The 19,276-nt window shown below is 41.0% G+C and overlaps 1 protein-coding gene across 5 annotated transcripts in view; it reads left to right on the forward strand.

Moving 5' to 3' along the window:
* Positions 1 to 19,276, forward strand: part of CFAP61 (cilia and flagella associated protein 61) — a 296,197-nt gene that overhangs the window by 82,925 nt on the left and 193,996 nt on the right. For all 5 annotated transcript variants that reach the window (XM_059134156.1, XM_059134153.1, XM_059134154.1 and 2 more), the window contains 4 exons: positions 5,305 to 5,379; positions 8,723 to 8,901; positions 10,738 to 10,777; positions 13,413 to 13,552. In XM_059134156.1, the coding sequence (XP_058990139.1) occupies positions 5,305 to 5,379; positions 8,723 to 8,901; positions 10,738 to 10,777; positions 13,413 to 13,552 (434 nt within the window). The remainder of the gene's footprint in view (positions 1 to 5,304; positions 5,380 to 8,722; positions 8,902 to 10,737; positions 10,778 to 13,412; positions 13,553 to 19,276) is intronic.

Genomic DNA, 19,276 nt, shown 5'->3' on the forward strand with positions numbered 1-19,276 from the left:
TAAGGGAAATGAAGCTGATGAATGAAGTTAATGAAAAAGAAAAACTTAGTGCTAAGGGCTTCTGCTTTCGGCAAAGGCAGAGTAAGAGAGACTAGATTTATTCTCCTGCTGGAAAAACCAAAAAGTGGCCAAAATGTAAGAGATAGCAGTTTTTAAGACACTGCTTATCAGGTAACCAAGTAGAATGATGGGAGAGATGGGAAACAAGCCAGGCAAGTCCTCCAATTGCCCTGGCTTCTTGCCTTGAGAGAGCTTTAGGCCATGGCATGGGGCAGGAGAACCAAGTGGGAACCCAGTGGACTCCCTGAATTGAGGAGGCAGGTCTGTAAGTCTATGGAGACTAAAGCTGCTAAGGTCTACGGGACAGTATCAGAGAAGAAAGAGCTGCACAGGGAGAGGTATGAGACACCAACAGAGGGTTGTTCTTGAGTATTGAACTGAAGACCAATCATCATGTGAGGAACTAGTGAAGGTCAGGCTAAGGACAGAAAAGGATTCAAGTTCACATTGCCCAGTGCTTATCCAAAGCTAGAAGCTCTGCCTGTTCCCATCAGCCAGACTGGAGAACCTTAGGGCTCACTGGAGAACCTTAGGGCATTGGAAGAGTGCGCAGAAGAGTTTTGCATCAGTAGTAAGGAATAATTAGCTCTAGAGAGAGCACTGCACCAGTTGTGTCTAACATATCTGTAGAGCAAGAACCAAAAGGATCAAACTGCTCCCAAGTGGCTGAGTTCCAGAACCAAGTTCAAGAATGAGTATAGGAGTACAAAATTAACTAGCACCCAACTAGGTTAAATTATAAGGTTTAGAATCCAAGAAGATATTACCAGGCACTGAAAAAAGCTGAGACTGTATAATGCATAAGATAGGATAACCAGTTGAAACTACCCTAGATCTGAAGCAGATATTAGAATTAGTGGATGAGAACATTGAAACAATTGTTAGAACTACATAAGTTCCAAAGTTCAAAGAGAGACATGAAAGATATAAAAACATCCCAAATAAAACCCCTAACATAAAAAGTGCAATTCATGAGATGAAAAATACATGAAAGGATTAACTGTAGATTAAACATCACAGAAAAAAAAAAGGTTAGTAAACTTGAAATAGAAATGAGAATTAAGGGCGCCTGGGTGGCTCAGTGGGTTAAGCCGCTGCCTTCGGCTCAGGTCATGATCTCAGGGTCCTGGGATCGGGTCCCGCTCAGTGGGGAGCCTGCTTCCTCCTCTCTCTCTGCCTGCCTCTCTGCCTACTTGTGATCTCTCTCTGTCAAATAAATAAATAAAATCTTTAAAAAAAAAAAAAAAAAAAGAAATGAGAATTAAAACAATAAGAAAGATAGTGTATCAGTGAGCTGTGGGACAATATCAAGTAGCTAATATGTGTGCAGGTGGAGTCTATAAAGAAGAGGAGGGAGAGGTTGGAATGGAAAAAATATTTGAAGAAATGATGCCTATAAAGAAATTCTAAATTTTATGAAAATAGTAATCCCACAGACACAAGCTCAATAAACAGCAAGCACAGGAAACAGGAAGACAACTATACCAAAGCCCATCATAATCAAATAGTGGAAAACCAGTGATAAAGAGAGAATTTTAAAAGAAGCCAGAAAGGGGGAAAAGGCAAGCTGGGAACAGAGGAATAAAGATCATAGTTGCAGCAGATTTCTCATTGGAAACAGTGTAAGCAGTAAGACAGTGCAGTTGCATCTTTAAAGACCTGGAAGAAGATAAACTATCAACCTATAATTTTATACCCATTGAGTGTCTTGCAAAAATGAGAGTAAAATTTTAATCTGCACACAAAAGGTGAACAAATTCATTACCAGTGGACACATACTACAAGAAATGTTGGAATCCTTCAGGCAGAAGAGAAACAATACCAGATGGAACTGTGGATCTACACAGAGGAATGAGGAATGGTGGCAGGATGGGTACACGTGTAAGATTTTGTTTTTATTATTTATATCTCTTTAAAAGATAGTTGATTGCTTAAATAAAATAAAAACAACATAGTCTGGGGCTTCTGGAAAATTTTAAAATGAAATGTATGACAAGAACAGTATAAAAACCAGGAGGGGAAAAATGTAAATATACTACTTGAGGTCTCTTCTGCCATAACTGATGTGGTATAGTATAACCTGAAGATAGATGTGATAAGGAGCACCTGGGTGGCTCAGTGGGTTAAAGCCTCTGTCTTTGGCTCAGGTCATGAACCCAGGGTCTTGGGATCGAGCCCCACATCAGGGTCTCTGCTCAGCAGGGAGCCTGCTTCCCCTCCTCTCTTTCTGCCTGCCTCTCTGCCTACTTGCGATCTCTGTCAAATAAATAAATAAAATCTTTTTAAAAAAAGATAGATGTGATAAGTTAAAGATGTAATCATAAACCCTAAAAAATATTGAAGTTACAAATCAAATACAGAGAGTTATACTTAATAAAAATACAGGAGAGAGAAAGTGGAACCATAAAAATATACAACTGGGATACCTGGCTGGCTCAGTTGGTAGAGTGTGTGACTCTTGATCTCAGGGTTGTGAGTTCAAGACCCATGTTGGGTATAGAGATCACTTAAAAATAAAATCTTTTATGAAATATATATATATAAATAATCCAAAAGAAGGCAAAAAGATGTAAAAAGGGTTTAAAGAGCAGAGGGACAAATATAAAACCAATAGCAGAATGGCAGACTTAAACCTAACAATATTGATAATTACATTAAATGTAATGTACATTGAATGTCCCAAAGATTATATAAGATTGGATGAAAATGCAAGACTCAATTATATGCAAACAACAAAAAATGCATTGTTTTAAAAAAAGATTTTATTTTTTATTTAAGAGAGAGAGAGAAAGAGAAAGCACAAGCAGGGGGAGGGGCAGAGGGAGAGGAAGAGGGAGAAGCAGACTCCTTAATGAAGTGTGTAGGCTGACTTGAGGCTTGTTCCCAGCACCCTGAGATTATGACCCAAACCAAAGTCAGATACTTAACCAACTGAGCCACCCAGGGACCCAAAAAATGAACTTTAAATACAAAGATACAATAGGTTCAAATTAAAAAGATACAGCATGTTAACACTAATGAAAAGAAAGCTGGAGTAGCTTTATTAATTTCAGACATAGTGGATTTCAGAACAAAGAATATTACCAGAAGTAACAAAATCAAGAGAATGTAACATCCTAAATATTTATGCATCTAATAGAATTCTAAAACACATGAAGCAAAAACTGATAAAACTGCAAATACAAACAAATAAATGACTCTACTTGGAGATTTCAATATCCCTCCCTTAATAATTGATGGAACAAGTAGAAAATCCGTAAGAATATAGATTTTAAGAACACTATCAACAATGTTGACCTAATTGACACTCAATAGAACACTCTACCCCCCAAATGACAGAATATATATACTTCTTCTGTGCACATGGAGCATTTACCAAGGTATACCATTTTCTGGGCCACAAGATAAATCTAAATAAAGTTAAAAGAACTTAAGTCATCTAAAGTATGTCTTCTCACAACAAAGACATTACAAGAAGATGAAATTCCAGGTTAATAGCTCTCATGAACACTAATGGAAAAATCCTCAAAAAAACCCTGAGTAATCTGAATTAATACATAAAAAGGACAGTACATCATGACAAAGTAGGGTTTATGCTGGGAATGCAAGGTTAGTTTAACATAAAAAATCAGAGGCGCCTGGGTGGCTCAGTCAGCTAAACATAGTAACTCTTGATCTCAGGGTCATGGGTTTAAGCCTTTCCCTGGGCTCTACGCTCTGCATGGAACCTATTAAAAAAAAAAAAAAGTGTAATTCACCATATTAACAAGATAAAAGATCACCTAATGTTTCTCTCAAAAATACAGGAAAGGCATTTGAAAATTCAACATTAATTCCTCATTAAAACTCTCAGAAAATTAGGAATCAGAAAGAACTTCTTCAATTTTTTAGAGCTATTTTTGAAAACGCTGTAGCTAACATCATACTTAATGATAGAAGATTAAATGCTTTCCCACCATGGTCAGAAGCAATGCAAGAATGTCTGCTCTCACTTCTTCTATTTAAATTACACTGGAAGTTCAAGCCAGCACGACAAGACAACAGGAGTAAAAGGCATCCAGATTGGAAAGGAAGAATTAAAACTGTCCTTTATTTGCGGGTATAACATAGTCATCTAGAATCTACAAAACAGCTACTAGAACTAGTAAATAATTTAGCCTCTTGCTCAATATATACAAAAATTAACATGCAAAGTTCAATTTTATTTCCATGTAATAACAATTAACAACCAGAAATGGAAATAAATGCCATTTACACTAGTATAAATATACAAAATATGAAGAGATACGCCTGACAAAAGATGTTCAAGACTTGTATGCTGAAAACCACAAAATGTTTCTGAGAGAAATGAAATAGGACCTAAATAAATGGAGAGAGATCCCATGCTCCTGGTTTTGAAGACTGGATATTGTCAAAGTGTCAGATCTTCCTCAATTGGTCAATGCATTCTCAGTCGAAATTTCAGGAGGAATTTTTCTAGAAACTGAAAAATTGCTTCCAAAATTCATATGGAAAATGGAAAGGACCTTGAATAACTGAAGCAACTTTGGAACAGAACAGTTGTTGAACTAATACTACTGATTGCAAGGTTTGCTATATAGTTCCTGTCATTAAGCCCCTGTGATAACAATGCCAAGGGCAACAGACAGATTAATGGAACAGAATAGAAGACCCAGAAATAGACTCAGCCTATAATCTATAGTGACAAAAGGCAGACAACCGTTTGCGTGTGGTTGACCAAGTGGAACGGGGCAGGGAAGGGAGGGGTACTAGAAACACAGAAGCTTTGGGAAGTGATGTATATGCTCATTATTTTTATTGTGGTGATATTTTTACAGAGGCAGACATAGGTTAAAACTTTTCAAAAGGTATACTTCAAATATATACAGTTTATTGTCAATTATACCTCAATAAAGCAACTGGAAAAAAGACTGAGTGCAGCTTTCAAGTTATACAGAAGACTAAGAATAATGAAGTAATAACTAACATCTACAGGGAACTAGGAGGAACCGACAGTGTGCTAGCATCACTCTATCTATCTGTCCTTATTTTATTCTCCTAACAACCTGGTCAGGTAGGTGCTGCTTTTAGCCCCTTTTTACAGATGAAGCTGTGGAGACTCCATGACTATCCCAAGCCAGTAAGCTGTGGAGGCAGGATCTGAACCCAAGGCAGTTGGTTCCAGAGCTGGGGCTCTGAACCACTCTAGGTGTTGATGAAATATCTTGCCTTTGTGATCCACAGGGGAGAATCACAGAAGAAGCCACAGCTGAGGAACTTTTGTCAGCAGTCCACAGCGGAAACAGTAGTGAAATGGAGGTAGGACTCGAGCACCGGCTGGTTGGCCCCACAAGGGTCACTATTCATTGAGTGTTGGTGGGCTTGCTCCTCTTCCAGGCCTCCCTGCCTCTCTCTACCAGCTCAGAGCTGCCACTTTTTTTTAGCACTGATTCCCCAAAGCCTCCCTCAGTGAAGTGTTCCTCCACCAAGATATCCTTTGTTCTGTATCCTTTGTACAGCTTGGTCCTAGAAGCTATACTGTTAGAGATTCAGGCCAAGGGGTGGTAGAATCTTCTGCCAGCTGACACCTGTGGTCCACTTCTTCATCCTTTGCTGGCTTCCTTCTCCTTGCCCACACCTTCCTTTGTTGAACCTCCTTGGCCCTCTCTGGTGGGGTGTGTCCTCTGTTTCCTGCTAGAAACTCAAGGATTCAGGTCGTTTGGCTGGGCTCTGTGGACCCTGCTCGGGATTTCAAATTTTTCCTAAGGAGCAGACGAGGGCTTTGAAAGTTGTAAGTGGGAGATTCACATGATGAGACACTCTCATGCCCCAGTGGTGAGCCCAGTTCTGAGCTTTCAATGGGTTCCCTGGTGCCTCTTCTGGGCTTGTGAGCCAACCTGAGAAGTCTGGAGAGCCCTTGACCAAACACGAAGTCAGGTCATCTCCACGGAGGACCACATTAATGGAGCACTAATCTCAAACATCGGAATTCTGAGAGAGGGCCAGATTTTGGTACCTCTTTCTTCTCCAGATTCTGAGCCATTAGGAAGTCTACATGGAAGTCAGCTGGGGGTAAAGGTGCCACTTGATGTTGGCCAAAACTGAACTGGGGGGAAAATGTTGGCCCTGTAACAAGTGTATTTCCTAGTTCCCCACCACTGAATTCAGTGTACACACCTGGCTGGAGGCGTCTTCACTGTTGGAGAGGGGTGTGCCCTGCTAGGCAGAGTGTGTGGAGGTCAGGGGAACTCATGCAGTCAGGAGCCAGATATGCTGCTAGGAATAGAGTGCATCAGGCAGGCAGGGGTCCATTTTCTGAATCTCACTTTAGCACCTGCCATGGGACCCCACCCATGTCTTTCTGGCACTGGTCATTCCTCAGTACCCGAGGATGGGAACTTCAGGTGCCTGGTTTTTTCCTGGCGCCGTGCCTGCAAGCAGGTCAGAATCTTTGGGGAACAGCCATCAGATAATGACTGAACGTAGTTGGAGAAGCAGTACCTCAGTTTCTTTGCCTCTTAGGTGAGACAGCTCTGAGATGTATTCTCCAGGGTCTCCCGGGATCTCAGCAGGATCGAGCGGGACACTCTGCTTTGCTGTCCTTTCTTTCCTTGCCTCCCTTCCCCACTCTCCCTGCAGAATTTCCTCTCATCCCTCCTTAGATAAACTTAGCTCAGAGTTTGCTTCTGGGGACACCCACACCAGGGCACTGACTCCTCAGGCTCTGGGGAGGAGAGAAGGAGGCATGAAGCAGAGGGTGAGGCATGCTATACTTGTAAGAGGTCGCTATTCCTGTAGGACCCCAAACCAGAATGTGGATGTGGAGGAGGGGACAGGACGGTCCCTGCTGCATTAGACATACTGAACCCCCAGAGGGCCCCTGGGTCAACAAGGTAGATTGATGTCCTATGTTTATCTCCTCTCCCTTCTGGAAAAAAAGCCACAGAAATGACAGTAAAGCAATAAGAAGGGGGGGCACAAATCCACAAAGACAACACGACTAGGAGAGAAGATATTGGACAGTGAGCCCTTTCAAAATGTTGAGAATGAAGAAAATCAATGGAGGAGTTTACACTGGCTTAGCACAGTGGAGAAAGCCTTTTCCTCCTGTGTCCACAAAAGGCCTGGGACTTCTGGAAGGAAGGGTAAAGACTGGGCTGAAGTGAGGGGTCTGACAGACTGCTAGCAGACAGCTCCTGGCCCGTCTACCATGCTCAAGTGAAGTAACTAAATGACCATTCTCTAGATAGATGGATGGAAACAGCTCCAAATTCAGGTTTAGGTTGCACTGTGTGAGGCTGTGTAATGGAGGAGAACAGAACAGCCGGGAAAGTGGAACTCTCCATGTCAAAGGTAGAAACCCTGTCCTCTCCTGCTATCATGTTCTCTGAATGCCAGAAGCCAGGTCTTTGTAGAAGTTTTTTTCTTATCACGGTGGTAACAAATTACCATGAATGTAGTGGCTTAAAACAAGATAAATTTATTATTATATAGTTCTGGAGGTCAGAAACCCCAAACGAGTGCTAAGATCCATGTGCAGGCAGGACTCTGTTCCTTCTGAGGCTCTGGGGAGAATCCCTCCCTTGCCTTTGCCAGCTTCTAGAAGCTACTTGCATTCCTTGACATGTGATACCCTCATCTTCAAAGCTGATAACATCTTCCAGTCTCTTAACTCTGTCCTTCCTGCCTTCTTTTAATATAAGGACGCTTCTGCTTATATGGGGCCCACCTAGATAACCCACGATAATCTCCGTGTTAGAATCTTGTGTTAAAATCTTCACTTGCATTAAAATCTTCACTTGTGTTAAAGTTAAAATCTTGTAAAATCTTCACTTAATGACCTCTGCAAAGTCCCTGTTGCTCTGTAAAATGCACAGGTTCCAGGGATTGGGCCATATATAGTTCGGGGGGCCACTGTTCTGCCTATCACAGTCTCCAAAAGATTGAGCACATATTCAGAAACATGGGAGTAAATGCCAAAGAAATGAGAAAGCTGAAAAGGCTAGCCAATAGGAAGAGGGATCAACAGGACAGGGGACTCCTGATTTTCTTTATAAGGTTTTAGTGCTGATACTATTTTAATATTGGATGCATTACTTTGATTTAAAAGAACTCTGAGAAGGATCTCAGTATGAATCATTTTCCTCTAACTGAGCTGGAATACCTTCTTAGACACCCCTAAAATGAGACTGGAAGGTCTAATGCCAACTTCCCAGACGGTTCCTGCCGGTTGGACCTCTCTGGGCTCCACCTCATCACCAAATCACCCAAACAGTCCCAAGATTCAAAAATTCTTATAGCACAAAATCACAGTGAAAATGTTTGGGGAGACAGGTGTTTTGCTTACAGAATTGAGAGGTATATAACCCTACCACACCCAGTGTTATAGTTGAAATGTGGATCCAATGGGAAAGACCAGTGGAAACCATTCCTTTCCTGACCTTCACACGAGGACGTCTTTCAATCCCATTATGAATCTTGAATATCTCTTTAGGAACATCTCATTGAAACTAGCCCTGGCTCAGGATGATTTGTTTCAGGTGAGACTGTCACATCCGGCCTAAGGAGACCAGGTAATGTAGACACGATGGCACCATGAGCCCATTAAATTGCAGAAAATGAATAGGATTCCTGCTTGGTCCCTCTTGTCTCCGTGCTGTAGGACATAGAAAACCTCAGCCAGCAGTCCACTGTGTGTGATACAGATGGCCATGTCAGCTGTCTGAGCTTGGCATCCATTTCACTGCCCAAGGAGACCAGCAACTTCCGCCCCATCTACAAGGGAGCCTCAACTGCTTTTTGTATTCAGCTCTTTTGTATCGAGGAGAAATATGAAGCAAGGCAAGTACCGATCCCGGGTTGTCTGTTATATAGTAAGACTTTTCTTAAGGCAGTGGTGGCCTCACATTTTATTTGTATGGAGCCTGTGGTTTCCAAACGTGGCATCACATCCTAATTCCCTTGGTTTTTGTTTGTTGGTTGGTTGGTTTGCTTGCTTTTTGTTTTGTTTTTGTTTTTTTCTTTTTTAAGTCCAGATTTCTGGGCCCAAGTCCCTGAGGTTTCAGTCCATAAAATTTGAGGAAGGACCACAGAATCAGACTGCCCAGGTTTTGCCTCACCTGTCTAACAACAGTTGGGGATCTGGACAATCATCACTTATGTAACCACTGGCTGCTCTCCATTCTTTAAAGTTTGCATTGGCGGGAGGGGGAAGGCTTTGGATTTAGGTGGTTGCTTGTCTGGAGTCTTTTGGTTGCAAGTATCAGAAAATCCGACCCAAATGGGCTTTTAAAAAATGGAATAATTGCTTCATATCACAAAGGTTAAGTCTACTGGTGGGATTGATTTTTAATGTGGCTTGATTCAAGATGAGCCCATCAAGTTCCAATTTTCTCTCTCTGCCTCCTGCCTTTGGTTCTCTGCTGCTGGCCCCATTCTCAGAGCAGTGTCACTTCTTGGGACCAAAGAAAGGGGCAGTGGGCTGAGGCTTTTTACCAGAAGCTAGTGCGGATGACTTTGAGCCTGGCTTTCTAGTTAAAGCCCCATCGGACCTGATCAGTCTGGGCTCATTCCTGAGCTGATGGATGGGGCCAGGCCAGGACTTGATGACAGTTTAGTCCTTTGCCTCATGTTTCCCTCCCTCACTACCACCTGCAAATGTGGGGTTGGAGCCTTACACACATGTAATCTGAGGGTGCCTAGTAGGACACTGAACAGCATTCCAGGAGAGCTGCTAGAAGGAGGAGGCATGGTGCCAGACAAAGCCTGGGTGCCCACCAGACCACTCAGTCATCCCACTTCCTATCCCTGTGTGTTCAGTACTTCTGCTGTCTGTAGTCTAGAATGGACCTTTGACCTTGATGCCCAGATTCCACATATCCTTTAGAATTCCCACTGACTCCACCATTTTATTGCACAGAACAATCTGGAAGAAGAAAAGGTCGGCCCATTTTGATAGACCAGAACGTTCAGGGTATCTTTTGGATGACCAAGAGTGCTGCTAGACATTTCCTTCTTAGAGAATGTGTTTAAACATACTTCCAGTCTCTCAATCTCACTTAAAATGTTTTACTTGTACTTTTTTCCTTTTAAGTTTTCATGTTCTTTGGAAATCTTAGAAGTTGAAAAGGGATGTCTTTATTTTACTTGCATGGTAGACATCTAAAAAGCCTATAAGCCCTTCTAGACTTGTTGTGTATATTTATTTTTCCCTGTGTATACAGATATGGTTGTGCTTAGAATGTGACTTTTGAATTTTCAGACAGCAACTTGATGAACCATTATGGTTTACCTGTGAGTATAGAACCACAGGTGGTAAGAAAATCTTTTGCATGTAAAAGAGAAAAAGATCAGAATTGCTTATAATAAACCCACATCTCTCTGACAGCTCTAACAAAAAAGGGAGAGATTATTTCACAGAATGACTGTTGAACCTCTTTGAATGCACAGGTTATTAATTATTATAGTAAATGTGTTTAGCTATAGAAAAATATTTTACTACTGAAATATGAAGCTTATGATTTTCTGCAAGTTGATTAATGTTCAGCTAGACACAAATTCTGACTAGTGGTTGGCTATCACTGCCTGACAGGAAGAGAGCCATAAATCTTTTTAAAATATATACTGATACTGCTTTTGCTTGTGGGTCAGTGACAACGCTTACTGTCTTGTTTACAGGTCACTGGACTTTATGAATTTTGTTTTCAGTCTCTTCCCTGTAAGTACATGCTGAATTTTGAGTAATATAATTGGTTTTGCAAGCTAGAAAATTTATAGAAAAGCAAAATGCCATATTCACTGTCCAAACATGTACATCGCCATGAATGTTAAGGTTTGGATTGCTTTCGTTTTCTGAAAATAAGGTTGAATGACATATCATGAACTCTTCAAAATATTGATGTTTCTGTTCCTTTAAATGTCCAATTTCTTTTAAGGATAGCTTTAACGGTGTTTTGTTAGAATCAGATCATTAATAGAATGCTGCAAGTACATGAAAATGTCAGAAACGACACAAAAGTGTATTAGACTGCCATATTACTTTATAGTTTACAGTGGCTCAAAGAATTCTGAAATCATTAGATTGCATTTCTGAGAGTAGGGCAAGTAGGAATTTGTGACCGATGTTTTGGTGGGCGTTGCCCGACACAGTGTCTGACATGGAAGAGGCACTCAACACACTATGACAGGTTTGGCGAATGGGCCAGGCAAACAGACCAGTGCAGACAACATACTCCGTTCCTGTCCTCTGCCTCCATTTTTGATTCACTGTCGTCGAGGGGTGGAGATTCTAATCAACTTCTCACTTTATTGGAGGGAAGAAAGTGGAGAAGGAAGATGATTGAGGAAAAAATGGATTTTTACAAAGATGTTTTTCCTCCTTCACCTATCAGTTAAGTCAATAACTAGATTTCTTCACTTTGTTAATTACAAACAAAATACCTATTGTCTTATTTTTCCTGATACTCTTTCTACTGAGGCAAAAAACAAATATGGTTTAATAATGTTTCCTGAAGCCTATGTGATTATAGGTTGTATTTCCTCATTTTGTTAATATAATGAAGGCTTGTAGTAATGATCTCCATTGTTCTCGTAACTTTTGGGGATTAATTTTTAAGGCATTTTGAAGCTCATAAAGCAAAGTAGATTATCCTAAGGTAGGATTTACAAAGCCAATTTCCCTCAGAGATGCCCCAAAGTAATTTTCCTGCATTTAAATTCACTCCTACTTTGAAGTCCAAATAAAGGCAGAGCTCCAGCATTACAAAAGCAATGCTGGCTTTAAAAAGGCAAAAGACACTTTTACAGTTTAATTCTGTTGTCTTTCAGACTATGTGGAAATAGGAACAAAATACTTCTATTGTGCATCCTTAAATCCTTCAAATCAAGTCAAAGCAGTTCATTGTAGTCTCCTCCTCCCAGAGAAGTCCGCTGAGAGTTGGCACCCATTCCTTACTTTCAGCTTGAGTTTTTCAACAACTTGACTTTCAAGTTCCCCAAAAGGAACTGTGTTATTTTGCTAGAAAGAAGGAAGATAAGGTCAAACAATGATTCACTCCTTTGGTTTGCACTAACATCCCCAGGGTTTGGATTAGCACAAGTAATGCCTTTACAGGGTTCAGGAGGAGGCGAGATCCCAAAGGGACAAATTAGCTCTGGGAAGAGCAAGCTACTCCTGCAGGCACCTGGCAGAGGGTCAAGTGGGTTGTGTGGAACACAGATGGTCTAGGGCAGCTCTGTCTGATAGACAACAAATTCTAGCCAAATAAGTAATCTAACTATTCTAGCAGCCACATTAAAATAAATAAATAAACAAAACAAAAAAGACACAGGTGAATTCGATTTTAATACTATATGTTATTTAACTGAATATGCCCCCAATTTAATCATTTTTGCCTGTAATCAGCATGAAAAGCTATTGAGATATTTTACGGTCTTTTCCCCAGTGTTTGAAATCTGAAATATATTATTACACCTGTAGCACATTTCAATGAAAACACCACGTTTTTATCAGGAATACTTGATCTGTGCTTAGATTTCATAAAATTTACAGTTGAATAAGTAGATTCATAAACCCAAGTTGTCCTAACATAAAACTTTCCCAACAGCTGAGTATCAGTTTTTTAATTTAAATTTTAAATTAAGGAAAATGAAATAAAATTAAAAACTCAGTTCCCAGTCACACTAGCTACATTCCCCAAAACCCACTGTCCAAACATGGCGGCTGGTTCCCATACTGGGCAGTGCAGATCTCAGGGATAAGTGGCAGCTCTGAGGACATCTGGTTCCTCCTACGCCTGCTAACTAAACACACTTCCCAGGTTAAACACATCCTTAGCTCTGTTCGCCTAAATGGGATCATGTCATGATAAAATACAGATGTCCATTCATGTATAATACAAGATTTTAAAAAAGAAAAGTCCAGGATCACCACCCTCTCATCTTAGAGGAGGGAACCAGGCTAGTGCTCTATCACTTAGCCAGCCTGGAGACTTCGCTATGATACCCGTGCTGCTTCACTGCCTCCAGGGTGCAAGTGAATTTGCCAGCACAAAGAACCTTACTTTCAAAACTGACTTCCACAGAAGGGCTATGCGAATGGGTCCCATGGTTTACAATGTTCATTCATGTAGGTTTTAGCAGGACTTGCAGAGATTTTCTCAATGTGCTTATAGTTCCTTATCCTCTTGAATTTCATATGATTACTTTCCAAATTACAGGAAAGTTGAACTTGAATACCCTGTACTTTACACATTTTACCTCCTATTTTCTATAGTGTTTGGCAGCAGGAATTTGTTTAGTGATGAATGGTTTCCAATTCTCTCCCTGTGTGTCCTGGTCGCCAATCACGTTAGGACAAGAACTTCTGCATCATTTCCCTGCCACACCTCACGCCTGAGTTTGCCCTCGTTCAGAACTTCGTGAAGATTGTCCCCTTCAACAACTGTACGCTGGAGCAGGATCTCTATGTCTTCCATCGGGCTGGACTGCTCAAGTAAGTGAACGCACCTTCGGCCAAAAGACAATCCATGAAATTAAGCAAAGAGAATGGAACAAGGAGCTTGCTGCCATTTTAACTTAATGGTTTCTTTCAAAAATTGTTTTTTAATTGGTGGAGAGCTTGATCAAGTGATTTTAACTTTGGGTTAGGGAAAAAGTCATATTAAAAAGTTATCTGTCCAGTCAGATATTTTATTGTCAATAAAAGACCATACGATACCAAAATAGAAAAACTGACTTTAAAAAAAAAAAAAAAAAGGCCAGATGATTTGCATATAAAGAAAAACAAACAAAAAATAATAGATATTTAAAATCTTCAAACATATTCACCAGGGAAATGGAAACCCAGACAAGAAGAGATATCATTTTTTATCATATTGGTAAGATCTAAAATAGAGAAGCATTCAGTTCCTTTTTTTTTTTTTTTAAGATTTTATTTATTCATTTGACACACAGAGAGAGATCACGAGTAGGCAAAGAGGCAGCAGAGAGAGAGAGGGAGATGCAGGTTCCCTGCTAAGCAGAGAGCCCGATGTGGGACTCCATCCCAGGACCCTGAGATCATGACCTGAGCTGAAGGCAGAGGCTTAACCCACTGAGCCATCCAGGCACCCTGGAGATGATTTTTTTTTTTTTAAGTTTTTTTTCTTAATTTTTAAAATTTATTTTCAATGTAACAGTATTCATTGTTTTTGCACCACACCCAGTGCTCCATGCAATCCGTGCCCTCTCCAATACCCACCACCTGGTTCCCCCAACCTCCCACCGCCCCCACCCAAGCATTCAGTTCTAATGAAACAATGTGGCAGTGGTCAGAATGTAGTTGACAAGAAATTTCCAAGGGCAGTTTGGCCAGAATGCTGTAGTGGTTCATATCCGTCAACTCTTTAATTCCACTCCTAGAAATATATCCTAAAAACTGGTTGCAGAGATGCAAAGAAAAATTTATATATAAGGACTAAAGATATTGGAAATACTCTAAATGTCCAAAAGTAAAAGAATGTTTAAATACTATATCGTAACTGTATGAAGGAATTATAACTCTGTTGCAATTCATTTAAAGAACATTTAATGAATGGAAAATGCTCAGAATGTAATGCTAGGCTCATACCATTATATAAAACAGCATTTAAACATGACCTAAATTTCTAAAGAAAGACAAAACATGACTAAACTAGAGTAAGGGGGGACATGAAGATGTACTACTATGCTATGCCACCTGATTCCTCTTGTTCAGAACTAAAGAACTCACTTTCTAACTGTGAACAGTTTGAAGCTGGGTCCCACTTGAAAGAGATCACCCAGGACTGAAGAGAAGGGCTTTGCCCAAGTTTGTACCTCCCAAAGAACAGCCTGCATCCAGTGACTAGTTTTGCATGTGGGAGGTTGAGGGGAGGAGATGCAGTATGAAAGGCCAGAGACTCCCTCAAAGGAGGGACAACTCTGAAGGGTCTTCCCAGAACTCCCAGCGGGATCTGCCGGGTGTTTGTTGTTTGTTGTGACCCTACTGCTTGCAGTCTTTCTCCCTCTGCCCTGTCCTGCTTCTGTCAGCTCTTTCAGACCCTCGGGGGGGGGGGGTCCTAAGAGCTCACCCCCAAAATCCCGGCCTGTAGAGTACTGTGTGAGGCTGCCTCCCAGAGAGCCTGGCCTGCAACACTAGAGGGGGTCACCGGCTTCCCCGGGGGGTAGTAGGAGCATCCGGGATGATTTTTAATTCCCTTCTTTACATTGCCTAAAATTTGGAATTCTATACCCAGCTTGAGTACTGCCTAGGATTCTTGTGCTGACAAGTAGCAGAAACCCATCCAATTGGCTTAAGTAACTGGAGAATTTATTACCACACAGAGTCAAGTGAAGAATCCAGTCAAGTGAAGAATCCATCCATCCAACCAATGGCGATGCTGGTTTCACAGAGGGTTTAGTTAGCCCTATTTGATCTGCCTCTTCCAGGTTGACCCTTCTTAGCCCAGTGCTTCCTCTGTAGTTGCAGAATGGGTGAGGTAGTTTTAGACACTTTAACTCAGTCCAATGGGAAAAGAGGGGTGGGTAGGCTTCTTTTCAGAAGCCCCAACACAAAAGTCTATTTGCCTCTCATTGGCTCAGATTGTGTTCTATGCTGACCCATCACTGGGCCAAAGGCTGCTGTCTGGCATCACTTAGGTGTGTTCCCGGAGCTCAAGAGTTAGAGGTGTGCATTGCCAGACACCAGTCTGGGGGCATCACTGAAGAAACGGGCAGTTGAGCTGCTCCCCACAGCTCTGTTTCAGGACAGGACCACCTTGATCAATAGAAAATAAACAGTATATGTGTGATAGAAATAATATCAATACTTCGCATTTCCTGTAATTTACCTTTTTCAAGCTACTGTCATATATATGTAGTCTTATTCTTATAAGATATTATAGAGTTCATCAAACTGTGCGTTTAAAATGCAAGCATTTTATAGAATATAGATGAGACCTTAGTAAAGTTGCTGCAAAATCTTATGACAAAGGGGTTGGAAGAGTAGTTCTAGAGAGCTTTCTCTATAACTGATGTATTAGCCTTTTAAGTGAAACTTGGAGAAACATCCTAAATGGTATCTTTATGTTTGGGGGCTGCCTAAATGAGTTTTGGCATCTTCACTCAGCACATTGCTATGCAGATTTTGAAAAAAATAGAAACAGATCTATGGAATGATGTCTAGGATGGTGAAAAAAGCAAGTAGTCAAACAGTAATAGTATTAGTACTGATATCTTACATGTATGGTAGGTTTATAGTATTTTGGTCACTTTCTTAATCACTTTCCATGTATCAATATGCGCAGTGACTTTATTAGCTAGGAACCATTATTATTATCCCCATCTTACAGATAAGGAAACAGACGGAGAGAGGTTAAGTAATTAGTTCAAAGTGAATCAGCAGGACGTGGCAGAGCTGGTACTAGAACTAAGGCAGTTTGGGGCACCTGAGTGGATCAGTCAGTTTAGCATCCAACTCTTAATTTTGGCTCAGGTCCTAATCTCAGGGTCCTGGTATCAAGCCCCCCATGAGGCTCCCTGCTCAGGGCAGAGTCTGCTTGAGATTCTCTCTCTCCCTCTCTCTTAGCTCCTCTCCACCCTGTTCACACCGGCGCTCTCTCTCTCTCTTAAAAAAAAAAAAAAAAGAACTAAAGCAGTTAGCTTCTAGAGTCAGTTCATCACCCCTTCACATACTGCTTCTCTTTACTGTGTTTTCAGGTAAAGCTACTATAACAGAGAGACCCCAAAGCTCCAAAACACAGTGACTTGAGCCAGATAGAAATTCCACCTCTATCACACAAAAGGGCAGACCTGGACAGAAGAGCAGACTTTTCATTATAGATCCTGGATATCAACCTTTTGTCTGTACTGTCATTTGCAAATATCTTCTCCCATTCCGTGGGTTGCCTCTTTGTTTTCCTGACTGTTTCCTTTGCTGTGCAGAAGCTTTTGATTTTGATGAAGTCCGAAAAGTTCATCTTCGCTTTTGTTTCCTTTGCCTTTGGAGACATATCTTGAAAGAAGTTGCTGTGGCTGATATCGAAAAGATTACTGCCTATGTTCTCCTCTAGGATTTGGATGGATTCCTGTCTCACATTGAGGTCTTTTTTCCATTTTGAGTTTATCTTTGTGTACGGTGTAAGAGAATGGTCGAGTTTCATTCTTCTACATATAGCTGCCCAGTTTTCCCAGCACCATTTATTGAAGAGATTGTCTTTTTTCCACTGTATATTTTTTCCTGTTTTGTCGAAGATTATTTGACCATAGAGTTGAGGGTCCATATCTGGGCTCTCTACTCTGTTCCACTGGTCTATGTGTCTGTTTTTATGCCAGTACCATGCTGTCTTGGTGATCACAGCTTTGTAGTAAAGCTTGAAATCAGGTAACGTGATGCCCCCTGTTTTATTTTTGTTTTTCAACATTTCCTTAGCGATCCGGGGTCTCTTCTGATTCCATACAAATTTTAGGATTATTTGCTCCGGCTCTTTGAAGAATACCGGTGGAATTTTGATCGGAATAGCATTAAAAGTATAGATTGCTCTAGGCAGTATAGACATTTTAACAATGTTTATTCTTCCGATCCAAGAGCATGGAATGGTCTTCCATCTTCAGGATCTATAATGAACTCCTCAAACTCAACACACACAAAACAATCATATCAAAAAATGGGCAGAAGATATGGACAGACATTTCTCCAATAAAGACATACAAATGGCTATCAGACACATGAAAAAATGTTCATCATCACTAGCCATCAGGGAGATTCAAATTAAAACTACATTGCAATATCACCTTACACCAGTTAGAATGGCCAAAATTAGGAAGACAGGAAACAACATGTGTTGGAGAGGATGTGGAGAAAGGGGAACCCTCTTACACTGTTGGTGGAAATGCGAGTTGGTGCAGCCTCTTTGGAGAACAGTGTGGAGATTCCTCAAGAAATTAAAAATAGAACTTCCCTATGACCCTGCCATTGCACTACTGGGTATTTACCCCAAAGATACAGATGTAGTGAAAAGAAGGGCCATCTGTACCCCAATGTTTATGGCAGCAATGGCCACGGTCGCCAAACTGTGGAAAGAACCAAGATGCCCTTCAACAGACGAATGGATAAGGAAGATGTGGTCCATATACACTATGGAGTATTATGCCTCCATCAGAAAGGACGAATACCCAACTTTTGTAGCAACATGGACGGGACTAGAAGAGATTATGCTGAGTGAAAAAGGTCAAGCAGAGAGAGTCAATTATCATATGGTTTCACTTATTTGTGGAGCATAACAAATAGCATGGAGGACATGGGGAGTTAGAGAGAAGAGAGTTGGGGGAAATTGGAAGGGGAGGTGAACCATGAGAGACTATGGACTGAAAAACAATCTGAGGGTTTTGAAGGGGCGGGGGGTGGGAGGTCAGGGTACCAGGTGGTGGGTATTATAGAGGGCACGTATTGCATGGAGCACTGGGTGTGGTGCAAAAATAATGAATACGGTCATGCTGAAAATTAAAAAAAAATAAATAAATAAAAAGAGCAGACTTTTCCCCATGAATTTGTGTGGGGACCCAGATTCCTTCTCTGACTGCTTCTTCATCTGGTAGAGTAAGGGTGTTTATCTAACATCTGCATAATGAGTCAGGGGGTCTGTGAATTTGGATGGAAAGAAAAATTACATCTTTATTTTACTAACCTCTAACCGAAATTTAGCATGTGCTTCCGTGGTGAGGCAACAAGCCTCAGAAGTGTTCCCAAAGCCACTTTGTAACAAGCGGAAATCATGGATATTTTTATATCAGGTTAAGTTGTTTCAGATATCTCAAAATATGTATGCTCATTCTACTTTGAAATTTTAGTAAGTACTTAGTGTATTAATTAGGAGGCATAGATATTACTAAAACACACATTTTAAAACATTTTGGTAACTCTATTTCAGTATAATTCATTGTCTTTTATTTTACACAGTTAAAGACATTAGTCTGAGCAGGATCCCATGCATCACCAGACTGTCAGAGGAGTCCATGGTACCCAGAATTTCTAGACCACTGCCGGAGTGGGCTCTTTTCCTTCTCATGCTTCGAGTTGGCCCAGAGCATGGCCACATTCCAGCCCATGAATAAGGGTAGGAAGAGAAATGAAGAAGCAGTCCCTTTTATGGAACTTGCATCACTTCTGTGCATAGTCTGTGGTCAGAAAGTTGGTTGCCTGGCCCTCCTAGCTGTGAGG

Source organism: Mustela lutreola, chromosome 9 (assembly GCF_030435805.1).
Source record: "Mustela lutreola isolate mMusLut2 chromosome 9, mMusLut2.pri, whole genome shotgun sequence".
Taxonomy (NCBI): Eukaryota; Metazoa; Chordata; class Mammalia; order Carnivora; family Mustelidae; genus Mustela; species Mustela lutreola.